We start from the raw sequence: 21,481 nt of genomic DNA on the forward strand, positions 1-21,481 counted from the left end.
CAAACTTTACTTACGATTCAATTGTTAACGTAATGTATGAATGCGTGGATATTATGGCGAATCCATTTCAAAGTGTTTATCAATTCAAGTGTCGATACATTTAATGATAGTTTGTTTTTTGGTGACCAATCCATCTGAAGAGAGACCAACTGTTGGTGATAGTGATGATGGAGTCGACGACGGCGTCCGCGGACTCGGCGTTCGGTTCGTACTCATTGTTTCAGTCGATTGGTTCGGAACCGACACACCTGTGGTCTCACAGAAAGACATCGCATTACGAGAGGCCAAACAGCGGACAACACAAGACTGACGATACACTGGACGAGCTGTTTGTCTTTGGCTACTCGTGTAAACTGTTTCGCGACGACCGTAAAGCCCAAGAGATAGACAGCGGACAGCATTTGATTGGTTGGAACGGCTCTTCAGACCATCTGATAGACAGGTCCGTCACTATTGACAATCAAATTGCTACCAATGATTGATTGATTGATTGCATTAATTTGATTAATTTGAATCCATTTCTTGTGGACAAACAAACCAAACAAAACTCTTTAAGACATATATTTCAGTTCACAAAACTGTTTTCATTTATTTTGTTTCAGTTGTTTTGTTTGAAAATCACTTTCAAAAAAAATGATCAAATATTTGGGTCATTAGAGAAAAAGCAATTGATTTGATTTGAAAACCAATTATATAAATATAATTGTTTGCTATTTGTTTGACTTTTTAAAAAAACGCTTTTCTTAAGAACCGAAACTCAGGAAGTGATTGTGTGGTTATGATATCATATGATAATAAACAGTCGCAACCATTGGAAATGCCTTACAGTATATTCAATTACATGAAGGATTGGTATGAATATCATTACAAAAATGCAATACAAATGATTGACTCATTTTTATTAAATCAAACCATAAGTTTTATTATTTGTTATCACTTTTATTATTACAGTATTTATATATTATTATTATTATTATTATTATTATTATTGATTAATTTATTCATCAAAATTATTAATTAGCGGATAAATCATTTATTGCGAACAAAATTTTTATTTATTCAAAGAGAAAAAAGATAAAAATTTTGTCACAATTTTTTCCCCCGAAATCACTGAACATTCCGCTAATTATTTGATCAGATTTAGGAATAGCTTTATATGTAATGAAAAGTAATAAGTTTTTAGACGATTTTTTCAACAACAAAGAAATTTGATTGAAATTAACGATTTATAGCTAACGATTGATTGTCCGTATTTTTCCGACAAAAGGTTTGACGTGAGAGGATATCTCAATGATTTATCCCAATTTGATGCCACAAATAAACACAATTGGGAACAGTTTACAACAGAAGAGCTAGAAATGGAGCGAATGTGTGATATTGAACGATACATAGACCTCAAGGATGACGACGAGGAAGATAAACACGGTATTGATTTTTTGTCGTTTATGTCATTACTTGTTGATAACGTTTGAGTTATTGTTTTATTTTTATACAGAAGAAGAACTAAAACGTTTGCATCTGGCTTTGGCTGACGGTTCCGGTTATAATGCAATTAACTATAACTATGATCAAAGTCTTACCACTGCCGATGTGCCGACAGATGAGTCCAATACATGCAATGAACAACAAAATTCAACAAAGAGTGAAAGTGCCGATCGATTTAAACTGCCCGCCGGGTTATGTCCGCCCGATGGCACACCACTGGTTCGTTAACATACTTTAACTAAACATTTAATAATTTATTAATTTTATTCAAACACAGCCTGAAAGTCAAAAGTTACACAATATTATTGAAAAGACAGCATTTTTTGTGAGCAAACAAGGAATGCAAATGGAAATAATCCTTAAGACTAAACTATCGACAAACAAAAACTTTGATTTTTTGTCATTTGATTCAAATTTATATCCATATTATAAATATATTTTAGATAATATTAAGTCTGGAAAATATATACCAAAACAAACACAAAGTAGTGATGAATCAGACTCTGATGATTCAGATGATGATCATTATCTGCATCCAAGTCTATTGGGATCATCTGGTGGTAAACCACGAGAGCTACAGACGTTTAAGATACCAAATCTATTGCGAGCCGTTAATAGTAATGATATCTATTCACAACTTCTTAAAAGTCTAAAGGATAGAATGCCAGTCAATGTAGAAGTCGAAGAAGAAGAAGAAGAAGATGACGAACAATCGAAACCTATTATACAAATAAAATCTGATGTAAAAGAAAATGATATTCAAAGACCTCAAAGTAATGAAACTAAAGACAAAGTTAATGTTATTACTCCATCAACTAATACCTGGTCTTCATTACTGCCAAACCCACCCCAAGAAACGGAACAGATTATTGAAAAGTTAGCACAAAGAGTGTCCGTCAATGGCAATCAATTTGAGTTATCAATTAAGAAATTAGGAGAAAAACGATTTGATTTTGTAAATCCGGGTCACATATATCACGCTCACTATGTTAGACGTAAATTATATTATTTAGAGGAGAACAGGAAAGCAACTATAGCTCAGGTTAAGGCCAACCAAAAAAAAACAAACAAAAGTGATGCCAATCGACACAAAACACCCGTCAGTTTCAGTATTAGCTTTAAAGATAAATCAAGTGTTCAAACGATTGTCACCGATGACAAAATGGTGACGACAATGAGTTTGTCCAAACATAAAGACCAACAAACCTCTAATACTGAAAGTACTTCAAGTATTCATACGAAAAAATCTAGTGATAACGCACTCAAAGATATGTTGGCTCAGGCCGTCAGAGATAAGGCCACAAAAGATAAACAGGAAGAACGCAAACGAAAGGCTGCGCTATTCCTTAATTCAATTAAAAGTCAAACTAAAGTGCAAATCAAATCAATTGAATCGCATACAAGTGAAACACATAGTATTTTTGGACCAGAATTGCCGAAAACCAGTACAGATAGTGCACCACTTTCACCAACAATAGCAGCTATCACTTCACCCAATTCCAGTCCAATACATGATAAAAGTAGTGACAGTTCCTTATCGGAAACATTGCTAAACCCTAAAGCCCTCGAGTCAGCCAAAAATATATCCCTTTTACCATTTATAGTGAAAGACAAACCACTAAAAGATTTGTCATTGTTGTCATCGCACAGTCATCATAGGTCACGGCACTCCTCATCGCACAAGAAGTCACACAAAAGAAAGAGATCAGCGAAGTCGCGCTCACGAAGTAGTTCCCGTTCTCCGCCATCTCATAGAAAGAGTAGAAAGAGTTCCCGTTCATCAAAATCTCGTTCCCGATCAAGAAGTCGATCCCGTTCTCGATCTCATAGACGACATTAATCTTTAGATATTTTACATAATTAAGACCTTATTTATAGTTTTTAGTTTCTTATTTATAAACAATATATTTGTTATAAAATTTATGAATTTTATACACATTATTATTATACAGTACTGTACAACAAATTTATTAAAATAAGATTTTATTAATTAATTGTTATTGATTTAATTTATTTTATAGCAATGATTGGCATATTTGTGTATATAATAAATGCATAGTCATATCATTATATATTTATAAAAACTGAGCTTAACTTTATATACTGAGCAAAATTGTTAATAATTATGAATTTGGTGCTAATAAGGTTTATGTGGATAATTTATCAATAAATCAATATTAAAATACATATTGTTAAAATAATGTTAAATTAATTTTTAAAGATAAACTACTGGTTGACTTAGAATCACTCAATAATTATATACATATATGTATTATTACTAAGTTTATTAAAATTTTTACTAATTTTATTTTTATTTGTCATTAAATTTAAATCAATGTTAAAAATTCGACAATAATTCAGTGTTGATCATTGAATTTTTAAATCACTCCCAAAACAATTTTAAAATGAATTTATATATAATTAATAAAATTTTTATAAACAAGAATATTCTTGTCTGAAAACAATGCAATGATATTAACTTTGGCCACAATTACGGTTTGGACGAAACGATAGTGTTGTGTTTGACCACTTGTCTATATTTATGTCCATTTTGTATCACAATTGAGGTAAAAGTGTTGATTAATTCAATTCAATACTATTTAGTAGACCGTAATTGTAAACAAATTAAAATCATTGCCAACAGTATAACAATGATTACAATATGTTTGGGTTTTTAATTTCATTTTGTTGTTTATATTATATGAATAAATAATAATAAATGGTTTGAAATACTTTATGAAACATTATTTGATTCATTTGTTTGAGGAGATTGAAGGAGAGGTAATGCCGTGACTTAACATTTTAAATGAAGATATTGTTAAAGCAATTATCAAATAACTAATGTTTTTTAAATACAGGTATAAACTATATATTAAAATAGTTTTCTATTTGTAAAGACTAAAATTGATAAAAATTTATCACTAAATTGTTTTTTAATTATCAACTATTATAAAATAATAACAATAAATAATTTTAAACCTAATCGTTTAAAAAATAAATCTATATATTAATTTTAAATAATATTATTAACATTATGTATAGTAATGACAAAAATGAGTCTATTTTTTAATTTGAATATTTTTATCATTTTTTTAAACAATAATATTGTCATTCAATTAAATTTGATTAGTCATCCTATAATAAAATAGACTCATTTAAGTTATTACTATTAAATACAATTGTAATTATATATAAATATATATATAAACTACATTATAATACTTTAACAAGAATTTGAAATTTTTAAGGTAACAGTCAGTTGGTATTGTATTGTATGGTATGCTATGGTTTATGGCTTGAGATGTTGTGTCGATTTTTCGGTAGTTTTTTTAATACTATAATTGAGGCGAATCTCGATTATTAGACAATTTATTCCTAAAATATTTATTTAAAATATAAATATTATCTAAATTTGAGAAGTTGTGTATTTATGTGTGTGTGTGAGGGCTGTCAGGTGTGCGATAAGCCCTCTATAAACTTATAATATGGGCTTTAATTTGCTTTTGGCGTCGGAGCAACTGTTGTGCAAATGGGAGGTAATTAAAAAAAAAAGAAAAATATGTATAGAAAAGCTTTTAAAATAATTAGTATATAATATAATATAATATTAAAATATAAATATAAATATATTAAATCAAATTATATAATAAATTTTGTCATTACAAACTCAAAAAAGTGCAAATCAATAGTACAATGTCTTACATGCAAATGATTAGTGACTTGCGATGAAATTTACACACAAAAAAATACATGCAATTTGTTAATTGATATTTTGGATGGCATTTTAGTAAGTATTAGCGTTTAATCGGTGCTAAATATGGAAATAAAAAAATCATTTGTTAGTAAAACAAAACATTTATGTGCCGATAATATATGTGCTTAAGGGTAATAAAAGTTTCCCCTTAAAGTAAATAATCAATTAAATAAAATTAATGAGTAATTAAATTAATGGTTGAAGTGATTTCGTGTAAATAAAAATTTGCAAAAAGCAGTTTAAAGTGAAAAAATGCAGTGAAATGGAAAAATAATAATTTTAACAAAAATAAAATTTTGTATAAACAGTGTATAAAATTTTTTTAGGCATTTAATAAATTCGTCTCAAATGAATGTTTTTTGGATAACAAACTAAATAAAGCAATAATTCAAATAAAAACTTTCGTTAGTTTAGGATTACGATGAGATATCACTTACCACACCATTAAAAGGTATTTTTGGAGTTTGGGTCGGATATACAGCTATATCTGTAATTGATAACTAAGTTTTGGTTATTTTTAAACACATGCCAGGAATCGACTAATAATATTGTTGTGTTTTAATGATGGTTTCATACATGTTATTGTTTGATGGGTTTATTGTAAATAAATTAATTTTTTTAATTAAAATTTTTTTAACAAAATTTTTCTGTGAATAAATTAGATGTTATGAAATTTACAATTCAACATAAATAATAAGTCAATAAAAATATTAACTTTTATGTTATTTAATTAAATACAAATAATGTCTATGTAATCAATGTTATTCACACATATTGTATAATTAAATTATTAAAACAATAACTACTGTATTATATTACTTGAAATATGTTTCTCAAAGCAATCGAAAAACAAAATTTATCTATAATTAAGTTTACAACAAATTAAATAAAAACCTAAAAATGTACAAATAGTTAATTTTTTAAATATATTATTTTAAAACTTAGCTAAAATTATACATTAGTTTTCTGTATAATATTTAAGCATTTAATTACCATAAGATATGAGAGAACTACTTATCTTTTTTGGAAGTAATTAAACAATACAAGAGATCGTTAATTACTATGAGAAACATGCGGTTCAATAAAAAAAATGTGGTGTTAAGTCAATCAACACATAATTTAATACTTACGGTAATTTTTGCATTCATATTGAATGTCAAAATTAAAACAATTTATATTTGAAAAAACAGATAATTGATAACTAAATTCATGTGATAATTCAATCTTATAATTCTATATAAAACCAGCAAAATATAAGATAGTGGTAATTGGAAATATGAGGAACTGGTTATAAAAACTGTTATTAGATCGTTATATACGGTAATTAGATCCAAGTCTTATCACAGACCAAAAAATGTAACAAAAGTATATATAAATTTCATGTAAAATATAATGTTTGCGAAAACAAAAGATAAAATATAAATATAAACTTTCAATAATTACTAAGATTTATAATTTAAATAAAAATTTGTATTTAAAAATTAAATAATGTATATATATATATATATATCTTTTGTTAAACAAACACTATATGTTACCAAATGGTTATAAAAAACGGTTGAAATATAGAAAATTTGTTTTAGAAATTAATTTAAAACACATATTAGAGATAACAAAGCAATTAATCGGAGATAACATTAGTTAGAATTGATTGAATGTCAATCAATTCTGTGGAAGTGGAGGTCAAAAGAGCAAAGTATAAAACCCAAGCGCTTATTAAATATATAATTTCCAGAGAAGAACGGTTGTTACCATCAATGAAATTCCGGGCCACATATTTTAATGTCTCGTCTAATAATATGACCGGTAATGAGATCTTTAATACGGCCCACCATTCGTTTACCGTTAGGGGACATACAGAAAATACCACCTAATTTTGTATAAAAATATATTTTAATAATCGGTATATAATTAATAATAACTTATTATAAAATTATTCAAATCACCGAAAGAATGTCGACATAAAGAATCATAAAGTGAAGAGTCATGGAAAGAGCCATCGCTGACATCAACCAGATGTTAGTCCACGGAGGCATTGCTAACAATGACTGGTTCTCCGACAAACTGATCGTACATTACATTTATAAATATTTCAATGATATTTCCAATACAATCAATCAATTGATTAAATTATTTCAATTACCTGTTCAAAGCGTTCAACATTTCAATGGTTACGAGAACTGACAGAGCCATAGTCATGGGGTGCGGGTCGTGGAAAATATTACAGTCAACACCTTTGAAATTCTCTGCGTCACCAATGCATGAAAGATGATGTGACAGATGATAATATGTAAGATGAGGTCCATCGGGTGCTACCATAAACCACCAGGCTGCTGCACCCACTGTAGCCGCTCCCACATAAGCTAATCAAATATAAACTCATTACTTATAACAAATGCAAATTACCGGTAATTATTTATTTAAGTCATACTTCCGACAGCCATATAACGGAAGAAAAGCCATCCAGTAATTAGTGGTTCGTTGGCTCTACGGGGCGGACGTTCCATAATATCAAGATCTGGTGGATTGAAACCAAGAGCAGTAGCCGGCAGACCATCAGTTACAAGATTAACCCAAAGAAGTTGGACGGGAATTAAGGCTTCTGGCAGACCAAGTGCTGCCGTCAAGAAAATACTGTAAAATTAAAGAATAGTTTAATATTACTTTAAATTAATTAATTTAATAAGAGGTCAAACCTGACGACTTCGCCGATGTTTGAAGAGATGAGATAACGAATAAATTGCTTCATATTGTTATAGATAGCGCGTCCCTCTTCAACAGCTGATACAATTGATGAGAAGTTGTCGTCAGCCAAAACCATCTCAGCGGCAGACTTTGCGACAGCAGTTCCCGAACCCATAGCGATACCAATTTCGGCCTTTTTGAGAGCGGGTGCGTCATTCACACCATCACCAGTCATGGCTGAGATCTCTCCGTCCGCCTGCAAGAACTCCACAATTTTACTTTTGTGAGCCGGCTCTACACGTGAGAACAGTCGAGATTTTCTGATAGCATTTCTTTGTTCGTGAAGCGGTAAATCATCGAACTCTCGGCCCGAATATGACATTCCAGTTGTGTCCTCATTTTCACCGAACACACCAATTCGTCTGCAAATTGCTTCAGCAGTATTTTTGTTATCACCAGTGATCACAATAACTCGGATACCAGCGGCACGACATTGTTTGATTGAGTCGAAGACTTCACGACGAGGCGGATCCAACATACCGACAACTCCGACAAATGTCATATTAACCTTAAATCAAATTTACAAATAATTTAAATAAATATCTATAGAAAGTTGGGAAAAGTCATACCTCATAATTGGCAAATTTAGTGGAATCTATTAAATCCATTTCATCGGGTCTAAGAGGATTGTCAACAGTGGCCAAAGCCAAGCATCGGAGAGTGTCCCGACCAGTTCCGTAATGTCGAGTAATATCCAAAATTCGGTTCTTAAGGTTTGAAGTGATGGGAACCTTTTTATCTCCGATCCTCACATGTGTACAACGATCCAAAACACCTTCTGGTGCACCCTTTATATCAACAAATGGTTAATATCTAAAATGTCGACTAAAAACTATGTAATTGTTTTACTTTGACAAACAGTTTGGGTCCGGATCCTAGTTTAACGGCCTGTTTTGGCACACAATAAGAACTCATTGATTTCCTGTCCCGAGAGAACTCCAAAGTAAACTCCTTTCGCCACATATTCTTGATGTTCTGGTTGACAACAATGGCGGCATCACGTCTGTTGAGTCCACGTTTCTCAAAGTTCCACGGATTCATCTTCTCTGCCAAAACAACTAAAGCTGTTTCAGTGGCTTCGCCTACTTTCTCGAACAGTTGCTTATACTCGTTAAAGTCGATACTCGAATCGTTACACATGGAACAGATGGTCGATAACTCGAACAGTGTCTCATACTCTGAACATTTAACTTTATTTCCTTTCAAAAATACTTCACCGATTGGCTCATATGTAGATCCGGTCACTTCAAACTCGTGGAATTCAACGTCATTTCCATCGACATTGTTCACAACAAAGAACTGAAATCAAACCATTAGTATCAGTTGTAAACATGAATCATATGATTATCTAAATAACAATCTATTGAAAGAAATATAATACTTACTCGACTAACGGACATCTGGTTTGTGGTCAGAGTTCCAGTTTTATCGGAACATATGACTGAAGTGCAACCAAGAGTTTCAACAGATGGTAGCGAACGAACGATAGCATTCTTTTTAGCCATACGTCGAGTACCTAACGCTAAACATGTAGTGATAACAGCCGGCAAACCTTCGGGAATGGCAGCCACGGCCAATGCTACGGCAATCTTAAAGTAATAGATAGCGCCCTTAAGCCAAGAGCCGCCGTGAGCGGGGTCATTGAAATGACCGATATTGATGGCCCAAACAGCCACACAAATCACTGAAATAACTTTAGAAAGTTGTTCACCGAATTCATCTAATTTCTGTTGAAGAGGTGTTTTCACTTCTTCAGTTTCAGACATTTCTGTCCTAATTTTACCGATGGCTGTCTCCAAACCGGTACCAATTACAACACCCATTGCTTTACCGGCGGCAATGTTTGTACCCTAATTCAGTTTAATAATTATCGCCAATTGTTATATAAAAACGTGAATTAAAAAGCTATAACTAACCGAAAACAGTATATTTTTCTTGTCCTGATTGACAGCTCGAGGATCGGGAATAACTTCATTGTGCTTAATGACAGAAACAGATTCTCCGGTGAGAATTGACTGATCGACTCGAATAGTTGTCGACAAAACTTTAATGAGACGAATATCTGCGGGAACTTTGTCGCCGACAGAAATCTCAACGATATCTCCGGGAACTATCTCTTTGGCTCTGATCTTCTGAACCCCTGCTTTGTCCATTCGGATAACTTTTCCCATTTCTGGTTCATACTCTTTAAGCGCTTCAATAGCACTCTCGGCGTTTCGTTCCTATAATCAAAATGTGTTAACCATTTGTAAGTAATTTTTAATTGTAAGCACAAGTATAATGACGACGACATACCTGCCAAACACCGACCACAGCGTTAGCGATGAGAATCAATAAAATAACGAACGGCTCGACAAAAGCCGTTACCGAGTCTTCATTTTCTTCAAAAAAGGCTAATATCTGTCACAATCATTGATTCACAATATTTAATCAAATAATATATCGTAAATCATCACAAAAAAACACTTACAAATGATATAATAGCGGCTAATAATAAAATTTTAACTAAGAGGTCGTCAAACTGTTCCAACACTAACTGCCAAATCGTTTTGCCTGTAAAAAGTGGTCACAAAATTATCAATCGTAACATTATGTCAAATCATTATCACAGCAATTGATCATCCAATTGGTACACACCTTCTTCAGCGGGCAATTCTAAAGCCAAAAGCCGAATGAAAAGCAGGAAATAAATGCAAAAAAAATTATAAATCGATTGATAAACAAAATGTTTGGTCACTGTTTCAGACTTACCGTTTGGACCGTACTTTTCCTGGTTTTTCTTGACCTGTTCCGGTGAAAGGCCTTTGTCTGTATCGGCCTGAAAGTAGTCGACCACTTCCTGCCAAGTCTTTGCGTGCGCCGACTCCATGTCTGCCAGTGGTTCTGCAGCCGATCGGCACTTAAAAATATGGTATCAACCGACTACTGATGACAATTAAATTAAATAAATCACTGAATGACTTAAAATCAATGAACAGTTTGTTATAATTGAAACCAAATGTCGTTTTTGTGTCTTTGAAAAGTGTTAGTCTGTGTCACACATTAGGTATGGCATCACATCATAGACATAGACTTTAAGCACTCATGTAATACACGTAACGACTCGTTATTGGTCTCCAAATCACTGCATATATTATAACACAAACACTTCAATACAAACGCACAGTCAGTCAGTCCATTGAGCGCATGGCGTCAGTCAATAGCGTATGGCTTTCCCATTGACTCTCTATTTATATACGTTATACTATTGAACAGTACTTTTTTCGTCAACTGATAGCTCGTGTATATATGGGTTGTCACCTAAACTGGTGTTTGGGGTGTCATCATCACCAACAGCGCCACCAATTCATGTCTAAAAACTATAAGAAGTTTACAAAAAAAAAGAAGAAGAAGATGAGGAAGAAGCGGAAAGAATTGTCTAAGAGTTTGATATTTAACTTAATATAACTATCCGAAGCACTGGTACCCTAACCAGTATTCACGAGGCATATATACCAGGCCTTGAGTTGACCTTTATTTTTGTCACTTTTTTGGCCGCACTTCTTGCTTAAGCTATACAATCAATGCATAGTTTTTTTGATACTCTGGAAAGTATTCAAAACTATTCGCTAAAACATTAGATTTGCTTTAATTAACATTTATTTATATAATTATATAAAATATATACTCTAATGATAGTCATTGAAGATCTAAAACTCTCTCTCAATCTTATAATAGTTTTTTTTCATTGCCTTTAATTTTTTAGTTTTGAATGCAAGTCTCAATTGGATCAGACTTTTAATTTGATTTTTTTATATGCTTTTGAGTAAATATATGTCACTATTATATGGGGATTAAAAATAGATCAAAATTTTTCATTTTAACAATTAATACAAAGTTTCCTTAATGTTTAGCAATATCTTTGGCATTATGTCTATAATTTCAATTATAGTGCACTTTATCTCTTTAGTTAGCATTTAAAAGATTTTATAGCTTTATTTATTTTAGACTACAATACAATTGTATATTTATAAATCATAAATAAATTATGATGATAGTAAATTGAAATATGTCAATATAGTGTATAAATAAATTTAATAGTTATTTCTTGAAAATTAATTATATTAAATTTTAAATAATTTTTATGTCGTATATAACAAACATAAATAAATCACAAATCATTTGATTTATCCAAAAGTTTTTTATCACTTTGGCTTCAATACAACATTGACTTACATTTACTTAGGTTTTATGATTTGCATCACTTATTCTCTGATATTTTGTCACTAAATTTATAATAATTGACTTAAAATGCATTGCTTTTACGTTTATATGAATTATGTTTTTATTGTTATTATTATTATAAACTCATTATTAGATGCACTGTATTTCACTGAATATTTTGCTATTTTTAGAAAAGTATTTGATTATTAAACAAAATAAATTAATTGCAATTAGATTATAAAGTGATAAATTAGCTTTAGTTCAAATTGATTAGATTTATAACCTGAGTATATCATTATAAATTATATTCATTTTTATATTAAAACCTAACTTAAATTCCATATAATTTTAATTAAAAACCAGTTGAGAATGCTAGAAAGCATTTCCACACGAATTCCTAATCATAATTAAAAATTAAATTCAGTATGATAAAATAAAATCAACTATAGTTATGTAGTGTATCAAACGATTTAGTATGACAAAATAAACAACTATTTTCCTAAAAAATAAACTTAAAAACGAAAAAAAATCAAAAAAAATCAAAAAATATTCAAAACAATTTTTTAAAAAAATTCAAAAAAAAATTCAAAATTTTTTTTTAATTTTTGGACACCATTTTCTTAAATTTCCTAAAAAATAAACTTAAATAAGAAAAAAAAAATTCAAAAACAAATTTGTAGCGCATAGTGGATTCGAACCTATGTCCTCTTGGGACAGACAGACCGACAGACCGACAGACAGACCGACTTATAGAATGCATATACGTATTCCTTTCAGGAATTCGTGAATATTTTTAATTTATTTACATGTTATTAAATTTAGACAATGCATTATACTGTATATACTGTATATATATATTTATAATTATAATAAATATGTTATCATACGATAATTTTGTGTTTATTTATTTAATTAAAATTAGAAACTTGAAAACTTGAGACATTTAATTAGTCTAAAAATAGCAAAAAAAATTAACAAAGTATTTAAATAAAAACAGTTTTTTAGGTAAAACTGATATATTGTGAAAAACAAATAAGATATCCATTTGTAAGGGTATTGTAAATAAAGTGATGTAAAAAAGTGAGATCAATATATCTTTGAATAACCGATTTAAATAAGAAACTACTTTTTGAAAAGATTATTATTATTAATACAATCCTTTAAATACAATAATAATATAATTATTATTATTTTATAATCCAATATATGATATAATAATAGTTTTATTCTTAGAATTGTTTCCAATACTACTACTATTTTCCTAAACTTTATATTATACTTGACTTTAATTATAGTAAACTTAACTTTTAGTTTCATAAGTGTTATCAATATAAATGACAAAACATTGTCAGTCCTTACAGTTCATGTGATCCGTTGTCGTCATAATTGAGTTCAAAGTACAGTATTGACGACAATCAAGACATCATATTCTTCTCACTTTTAATTTGTTTTATTATGTTATCATTAATTACTATAAAATTACCAAAAAATCTTATCATTTTATTTTTGTCAATACACTTCAACTATAATAGCTTCCTAATTATGGAAAGTTTGCAATTATTGTTTTATTATTTTTATTTATTATGGAAAAATATTTAATTTTAATTCTTTAAAATTAATGTTAGTTTTAAAAATATATTGCACACGAAAAAATATAAGATATATTTAATATATAAATAATAATAATAATAAATTGATAAATAATAAATACAAATTGAAAATAAATTTATATTAAATTAATAATTAATACTGTATTTACAGTGAAGATAAGTTAATTATGCTATTTAATATTTATAAATTTATTTTTAATAAATATGTGATCAATTTCAGGGCCAATTATAATGTACAAAATTTCTAAATACAATTTTATGTTGTTAATCATATTTAAAAAATTATTTTTTATATTAAATATTTTTTAGACAATTTTTGTATTTTAATTTAAAATAAATAATTGATTAATTTTTTTTGTAATATTTACATTAATACGTTTTACTTAATTTAATATACTGTATATATACAGTATATTAAATATAATTATATATATAAATTATATTAAATATACATATACTTATGATAAAAATTTGATCTTTTGTTATACTATATATTCATATCAGAAAATTATTGGTATCATATTGTAGTTATCGATAGACGACACGTGCGATATAGTGTATATCATATAGAAAAAAAATATTTAATACCATTTTCAGAATAACAGAATACTGTGTACAATACAATGGTAAAGATTATATGATTATTATCACTATTTTAAAATGGGTTAGTCTTTATGTTTACAATATATTTAAGTGACACATGTTTTAAAACAAAACATAAACTTATATATATATGTTTTATTTTAAACTCAATAACAATTCATTGAATTACATATATCTTAACATATATTGCTATTTAAGTTGTTTTTGAGCATTAAGTCATTGTAACTTACAATTTGTAAGTTATAGTCATTATATTTCATGTACTTATCGGCCAATAAAATAAAATAATTATTCACGGAATCGTATGTTTAGAAAATCACTCCATAAATATATTGATAGTGTATTAATATTTTCCGTAAAATTTATTATTTTCAAAAAAATTATCAATAAATCAAATTGAATATATATATATAAAATACACAAAAATTTAGTGAAATATGAATGAATACAAAATCAAATATTTTTGTTTTATATTTAGTAACAATGAGTTTTAAAGAAAAATTTGCACATAATTTTATTTAATTAATTAATTAATTTAGACAAGTGTTTAGATAACTGAGTTTCAAATTTTACAGTTGAATAGATATAAGATGTTCATTATGCTATAATATATACAATAAAATAAATTTATTATATATACAGTATATATTGAACACTAATGTAAAGAGTTGAGTAAAAGATTATTAAGTTTATAACATTTAAAAAGTACTATAAATCTCACAAAATAGTTGTATAAAAAATACTTTTATAGCTATAAAAAATAATTTTATTGACAATTTTTGTAACAAATTCACATTAAATACATATTTCAATTGCTATCATTGTTTAAGGTATTTAATCAAACGTATGGACAGCATTGCTGTAAAACCAGATGAAATAGTAAGAACAGACCTACAAAATCAATCAATTTGTTTATTAATTAATTAATTTATTTAATAAAATAATTTTTATTTTTACAAATTTAAAAAAATGTCAAAAAATATGATAAAATATCGGTATATATATTCATGACTTACCATAAAAATAATCTCATAGTCCTGTTATGTTTGTAGACATTATAATCGGACACTTTTATGTTAGCGTCGGTCCGGAAGATTTCTACAATTGTCTTCGCCCTAACAAAACAAAAATAGACATAAATATTATGACTTGTTTTTAAAAAATATATAATATTATTAATAATGTTATAAATGATGTGTAAAATAAATATATGTTTAAAAATAATTTTCCCGTTATCTCTTAGAAAACATTTTTACAGCAAAAAACAAAGAAATGTTTTTTTTGCTGATGAGATATAATAAATAAATTATATTCATTGCTTTAAAAACATAGCAGATTTTGTGTAAAAATTGTCTTATTTTTATATATCATAGTCAATGAGTTGATACAATAATTTCTAAACAGTTGAAGCACATTTTTCAATCAAATTGTTGACTATAAATCATATAATATTTGATGTCAATTGCATTTTTATAGATTAAGTAAAACAAATAAATAACTCTAAATGATAATACCATCTGTATGTCAATTAATAACTGATTCATTAGAAATGCTATTTATTTTTATATAGATTTGTATTATATTATACAAATAAAAAAAATCAAATGTATTAACTATTTAATAGTAAATTCGTTTAAGTAAAAACATTTAACATTTTTAAAACTACGTATAAAATAATTAATTTTTTATGCCAAATACTGTATATATTTTCTTTGAATTTAACTTTATTTAAAAGTAGATGTTATTGCTAATAAACTGATGTTTTGTATAGCGTTTATTATGACTAAAAAATATAAATTTTTTTATTTATATACTAAATAGAGTACAGAAAATATAAATAAATCCTATTTTAGCACATATTTTCTCAACCATTAATGACTTCTAAATTCTGTAAATATTTTAATTATGGGTTATGTTATGAAATCAGATAACTAAAAGTATGCAAAACATACTTATAATCTCTTAATATGACTACCAATGAACTTAAAAAACCAAAAACAACGAATTAGGTACTGAAGTCAAACAAAATATAAAAATTTACATATACTGTACTATACAACAAACCAATGAAATTGTTAATGAGTTTAAAAACAAATCCTATAAACAGTATATAACTGTATACAGAATATTAAAATATTTTATTTTATTCATCATATTTTGCATAACATGTGTCTTAAAATTTTTAATTAATGTTTTGTCAACAAACGTGTAAACTCAGACTAACCCATTTAACTGATGATCATATAATCTGTCAAAATAATAATAACATTTCAATCTAAAAGTAAATGTATAAATTATAATTGCAATTCATATAACATCTGATTTAATAGATTTGTTTATTTTCATTTTACACGGTTTTTCTCGAACAGTGTTTATAAAAAATATCTATAAAATTACTTTTAAACATAACATTTATAAAGTTTTGGAAAATTCAAACAAAGCCTGAGATTGAAATGGCATTGACAGCAATATATCGTCTAAAAATTTTGTCGACTATTTAATTGTATGCTAAAAATTGTCATATTTATTGAAAAAAGTAAACAACATAAAAAATTATTAGATATAACTGGCCATGAAATTGATGCTAATGTATGTGTCTCTCTTGAAAAGTAAAAATAATATTTTAGTCTAACTATTGGTTTATTTTTAGAAACTTTTTAAATGTTATAATAAGTGGAATATAACTTATAAATATAACTTTTAGAGTACAACAGTGACTAGTATTAGGAAATGAAAATACAGTATTAGATATCTACTGTATATTGTTTTCCATAAAACAATAACATATTTTTACCTAATTAGTAAAGTATTAAATATTTAAAGTACTCTATTATTGATAACTAAAAATAAGATTTTACTAATTGTGTTATAATTAACGATAAGATAAAATTGAAATATTGGAGTAAAACTCACAAAATGATGACTTGATTGCCGTCAATACTACACTTAGAGCTCAATTATGACGACAACTGATCACATGAACTGTAAGACAACTAACAGTGCTTTACAGCTCAAGAAGTAGGTTTGAAAATATTAAAATGTATTATATTATCACATATTGCTGTGAATTGGCCTTCAAGTATGGTTCAAATCAATTGTCATTTGAGGCCCATTTCCAGCGATGACAATAATGTTTGTTATCTAAGATAACATTTACAACACTCTATAGTAGTTATTGAACGACAATTATATTGTAGACCAATAAATACAAGAATAGATATAAATGTGAAAATCATTACATAATAATCGTGTTATAAATAAAATTTTTAGATAATGTTAAAAACAATAATAATCTCTTAATAGCTTTACTTTAAATCGGTTATTCAAAGATATATTGCTCTCTCTCTCTCTCTCTCTCTCTCACACACACACACACACACACACACACACAAACATACATTTATTTATTATATATTACAAATGGGTGTTTTTACTTGTTGTTCTCAGTATATGATTATTACCTAAATTGTCAGTCAATAAATCTATACTATTATTATTAATCAAAACTACCACTTAATAAAGTAATTTATATTTTTACAATAAAACATTTTATTTATTATAAAAATTTCTAAAAATAAAATGATTGTTCTGTAAAAATCACTGCATCTAATAATAAAATTATTTAAAAAACATAATTAATATAAACGTAAGAGCAATGCTTTTTTGAAAGTCAATTAATTTTAAGGACAAAATATTAAAGAATAAGTGATGCAAATCTAAAAACCAAAGCAAATGCGAGTCAAATGTTGTATTGAAGCCAAAGTAACTTAACTATAGTTCAGATGATATAATTTATTTATATATCTCTTATACAGTATATCAAAAATAATTTAATTTATAAAATTAATTTTTAAAAAATTACTATAGATTTTGTTATATGATATATCATTAATGCATTATAATTGTTAATATCTATTCTTAAAAATGATAAATTGTGGTCAATATTTGTTGTGACTAAATATAGCAATAATCCGATAACGAAGATAATACAAAATAAAACTAAAATAATAGACATTGTGTTAAACATTATGATATTACTATACATTAATTGTTTCAAAGAATTTAAAAGTCTATTTTTAATCCCATATAATAGTGACATACATTCATTCAAAGGCACATAAAAAACAAATTGAAAGTCGCATCCAATCGAGGCTTACATTAAAGTAAAGGCAAAAAATATACTTATTATAAGATTCACAGTCTATTATATATTACATTCAGTAGATATATAAATATATATAATTAAAATAAATCTGATTTTAGAGTCAAGTTTTGAATGTTTTCCAGATTATCGAAAACTATGCATCGATTGTATTACTTAAGCGAGAAGTGCGGCCAAAAGTGCCAAAAATAAGAGCCTAACTCAAGGCCTTTGTATTTTAACTCGTGAGCACTGGTATGACAAATATGCTGTACAACAGTTATATACAGTATATTATTAAAAGTAATAATATATTCAACTAATTCATCTATTTTTTGCTTATTACATTTGATGCATTATTTTTATAATAAAGTATATACAGTATATATACACCTATATATACAGTACATTTACGTAAAATTGCTTTTAATAAAATATTTCAATATTATAAATATAAACTTTAAATTTTAATAATATAATAAAAACATATTTAACTCACATTTTATGACTATTGGTTGCAATCAATACCGAACTGTTTGTGTCAATCACTTTGATGTCAGCGGTTCCGTGTTCTGCCAACTTTGATGTCAGCTGTTAGTGAATCAACAAATTAAAACGATATTCACATTATTACAAATCAATATTACAAACACAGATATGCACAACAAATAAATAAATAATAATAAATAAAATACAAACTGTTGTTAAATTAAACTTTGAATATTTGTTACGCTTTCGTGCGAAAAGCCATTTGGATTTAGCTAAAGGATTTGGTCCCGTAATAGACTATTTAATTGATAAAAATAATAATTAATTAACAAATATAGGGACGTATGAGTTAATGTTACAAATATATACTAAGTAATGGAAATTAGCGCGAATTAGATTGATTTTGTTGACATGATTTTCAATCACTTTTAACATATCAAAGAAGACGTGATCTTGAATTTCGTTACCATCGCTGTTAATATAGAAGTTTAGTAAATTATTATAAATATTTATTATTATTACCCAGAGTTTTTCACTAATAAAATGTGGCTAACTTTTAGAAAAACTGCAAAATAAATGAAAAATAAGAAAAACATTAAAATAATAATTACCGGTACTATAAAAATATAAGATATTACCAAAAGCAGTAGCAAATGCATCAAAACCAGCGTTATGTGGGGAATAAGTATCAATGGCTAAAATATAATACAATTACCGGTAATTAAAAATAATTAGTTAAAATTTACAACAAAAAAACTCATTATATAAAAACCTTTATTATTTTCATTTGTTTTTTGATAGACCATTGGTGTACCAGGAAATGCATTGACCATATCGTCATCTTTAAGTTTTGCATAGACTTCACCTAACGAAGGGCTCCGGAAAATGTATGCAAATTCATTCAAATTCTGAAATTTTATTGTTTTTAATAAATATTATTATTTCAAAATAAAATTAATTATTATTAAAAACCTGTTTCTCATTAAATATCATACATTTGGTGTCAAAAATGTATGGAAATATCGAATGAAGTGATGACATGAATTGTTTCATTTTCTCTAATTTTATAATAAGCTTAAGATTAATGAATTTAATATAATATTTAAACAATTCGTATAACAAACTTGGAAGTGGTTTATAAAAATTATGATACATAAGGAGTAAATCCATTAGCATATTGTGTCCAACAATTGGTCGTTTGATGTCAATTAAACATTTGAAGACTTTAGAAAAACCAATCATTTTATCGATCACTTGTTCCCTTTCAGATCCGTCTTCTTTTAAGAGATTAGCTCTTTCTTTCACATCAATTGGTCGCACAATAAACTTGCCATTCATTTCTTGAACCCAAACAGTGGGAAAATTATTTCGTAATTGTTTGATAAATACATAATTAACTAATGGATTAACTGTTGGCCAACATTTCAAAATCAATTGATTGCCACAGTCTTTGTCAGACGATCTCTTGTTTAGCCATTCAGAAACCTGATGACTGCAAGTCTCATATCTTATCGGACAATCAATAAAATCAATGTCAAGAAAATCATCAAATCTGTTGATAAGGTTTTGTTCTTCGATTTCATTCAAATAGTTGATCCCAAGTTTGGCAAACTATTTATTAGATATGATATTTAAAAAATTATTTTTTTTAAACTAAAGCAAAGCTAAGACAATACTTTGTCAAACTCGAAGTGATTATAGGCTAAGAATTCAATGGCTGACATATCAAAGGAAAAGTCAGCTCTTCGGCAATTCAGAGATCGCGGACACAAATAAAATGTGTAAGTTTTGGCTTCATATCTGATAATTGAGACAATAATTATGATTAACAAAAAAATGTTAAACAAGTAATATATTAACGGTTAGCTCACGAGTTGCTCTTATAGTCCCTCATAAACAATGAGAGACCCAATTGACAGACAATAAATTTGTTGGCCGATCGCCGTTGCTTTGAATACCTGGCCTCCAATGTATCAAACAAACTGGGAGTACATGACTTGTCGCATACCAGTCCTGTCATCTCTGTATCGATGGCTATCACAATCAAAAAGGTATGTATTTATCGGTTAATATAGTATTGCATCAACTTTTTAGACCAACCGATAAAAGACGACTGTCTTATGTCTTCATATATAATGGGAAACATTTGTTCAAAGTTGGCACTCGTTATCTCTGTCATTGTTGTGATAATTAGTTAGTTATATCACTATAAATCAGTAATAGTAATAGTTATCGATAGTTAAACAAATAAATTCATAAACTAATAATCAATTAATGTATTGAAAATAGTTTTGTTTTTGTTGTTTAAAAAAATCAAAACATATTTTGTAATAATAATAATATCAATGCATTTTCTTAAATGTCATACATATTACCAGCATTAATGTTAACATAAATATCGACTCCATTGTTAAATAAAACAATTCATTTCATAGTTATTTAGTCTTTATG

The 21,481-nt window shown here is 27.6% G+C and overlaps 3 protein-coding genes across 6 annotated transcripts; 1 reads left to right on the forward strand and 2 right to left on the reverse strand.

Annotated features, from left to right (window-relative positions):
* Positions 1–25: 25 nt before the first annotated feature.
* Positions 26–3,404, forward strand: LOC128965458 (splicing factor, suppressor of white-apricot homolog). 2 transcript variants are annotated; one of them, XM_054312161.1, is made up of 4 exons: positions 26–442; positions 1,268–1,425; positions 1,496–1,704; positions 1,763–3,403. In XM_054312161.1, the coding sequence occupies exons 1-4, from the start codon at positions 165–167 to the stop codon at positions 3,323–3,325; spliced, it is 2,208 nt and encodes a 735-aa protein (XP_054168136.1). In that variant the 5' UTR covers positions 26–164; the 3' UTR covers positions 3,326–3,403. The 2 variants fall into 2 exon arrangements, with proteins under 2 accessions (XP_054168136.1, XP_054168137.1); XM_054312162.1 differs by lacking the exon at positions 26–442 and adding an exon at positions 449–852 and having other exon boundaries at positions 1,763–3,404.
* Positions 3,405–4,669: 1,265 nt separating this feature from the next.
* LOC128965466 (calcium-transporting ATPase sarcoplasmic/endoplasmic reticulum type-like) lies at positions 4,670–11,286 on the reverse strand. 3 transcript variants are annotated; one of them, XM_054312172.1, is made up of 15 exons: positions 10,736–11,285; positions 10,622–10,639; positions 10,455–10,537; positions 10,280–10,384; positions 9,901–10,206; positions 9,370–9,834; positions 8,834–9,283; positions 8,554–8,772; positions 7,936–8,492; positions 7,671–7,873; positions 7,383–7,602; positions 7,186–7,303; positions 6,992–7,109; positions 5,188–5,296; positions 4,670–5,003 (listed from the first exon to the last, which is right to left on the reverse strand). In XM_054312172.1, the coding sequence occupies exons 1-14, from the start codon at positions 10,851–10,853 to the stop codon at positions 5,280–5,282; spliced, it is 2,997 nt and encodes a 998-aa protein (XP_054168147.1). In that variant the 5' UTR covers positions 10,854–11,285; the 3' UTR covers positions 4,670–5,003; positions 5,188–5,279. The 3 variants fall into 3 exon arrangements, with proteins under 3 accessions (XP_054168147.1, XP_054168146.1, XP_054168145.1); XM_054312171.1 differs by lacking the exon at positions 5,188–5,296; XM_054312170.1 differs by lacking the exons at positions 4,670–5,003; positions 5,188–5,296 and having other exon boundaries at positions 6,761–7,109; positions 10,736–11,286.
* Positions 11,287–15,218: 3,932 nt separating this feature from the next.
* Positions 15,219–21,270, reverse strand: LOC128965555 (poly(A)-specific ribonuclease PNLDC1-like). The gene is made up of 13 exons (XM_054312260.1): positions 21,131–21,270; positions 20,902–21,064; positions 20,707–20,830; positions 20,155–20,641; positions 20,003–20,088; positions 19,803–19,938; positions 19,669–19,725; positions 19,553–19,595; positions 19,400–19,502; positions 19,241–19,327; positions 19,041–19,132; positions 15,417–15,515; positions 15,219–15,291 (listed from the first exon to the last, which is right to left on the reverse strand). The coding sequence occupies exons 1-13, from the start codon at positions 21,207–21,209 to the stop codon at positions 15,219–15,221; spliced, it is 1,629 nt and encodes a 542-aa protein (XP_054168235.1). The 5' UTR covers positions 21,210–21,270.
* Positions 21,271–21,481: the final 211 nt, after the last annotated feature.

The sequence above is a fragment of the Oppia nitens genome, unplaced genomic scaffold (assembly GCF_028296485.1).
Source record: "Oppia nitens isolate AA-2021 unplaced genomic scaffold, nextdenovo-longstitch-racon4-pilon3 scaffold17_pilon_pilon_pilon, whole genome shotgun sequence".
Lineage (NCBI taxonomy): Eukaryota > Metazoa > Arthropoda > Arachnida > Sarcoptiformes > Oppiidae > Oppia > Oppia nitens.

Coding starts and splice junctions, on each gene's coding strand:
- LOC128965458 (XM_054312161.1), top strand. CDS start 165: ATGATGGAGTCGACGACGGCGTCCGCGGACTCGGCGTTCGGTTCGTAC. Junction 1,426..1,495: donor CGACGAGGAAGATAAACACG/GTATTGATTTTT, acceptor ATTTTTATACAG/AAGAAGAACTAAAACGTTTG. Junction 1,705..1,762: donor CGCCCGATGGCACACCACTG/GTTCGTTAACAT, acceptor ATTCAAACACAG/CCTGAAAGTCAAAAGTTACA.
- LOC128965466 (XM_054312170.1), bottom strand. CDS start 10,853: ATGGAGTCGGCGCACGCAAAGACTTGGCAGGAAGTGGTCGACTACTTT. Junction 10,385..10,454: donor TAGCCGCTATTATATCATTT/GTAAGTGTTTTT, acceptor TGATTGTGACAG/ATATTAGCCTTTTTTGAAGA. Junction 7,304..7,382: donor ATGTTGAACGCTTTGAACAG/GTAATTGAAATA, acceptor ATGTACGATCAG/TTTGTCGGAGAACCAGTCAT.
- LOC128965555 (XM_054312260.1), bottom strand. CDS start 21,209: ATGACAGAGATAACGAGTGCCAACTTTGAACAAATGTTTCCCATTATA. Junction 20,831..20,901: donor AGGGACTATAAGAGCAACTC/GTGAGCTAACCG, acceptor CTCAATTATCAG/ATATGAAGCCAAAACTTACA. Junction 19,939..20,002: donor TGATATTTAATGAGAAACAG/GTTTTTAATAAT, acceptor ATAAAATTTCAG/AATTTGAATGAATTTGCATA.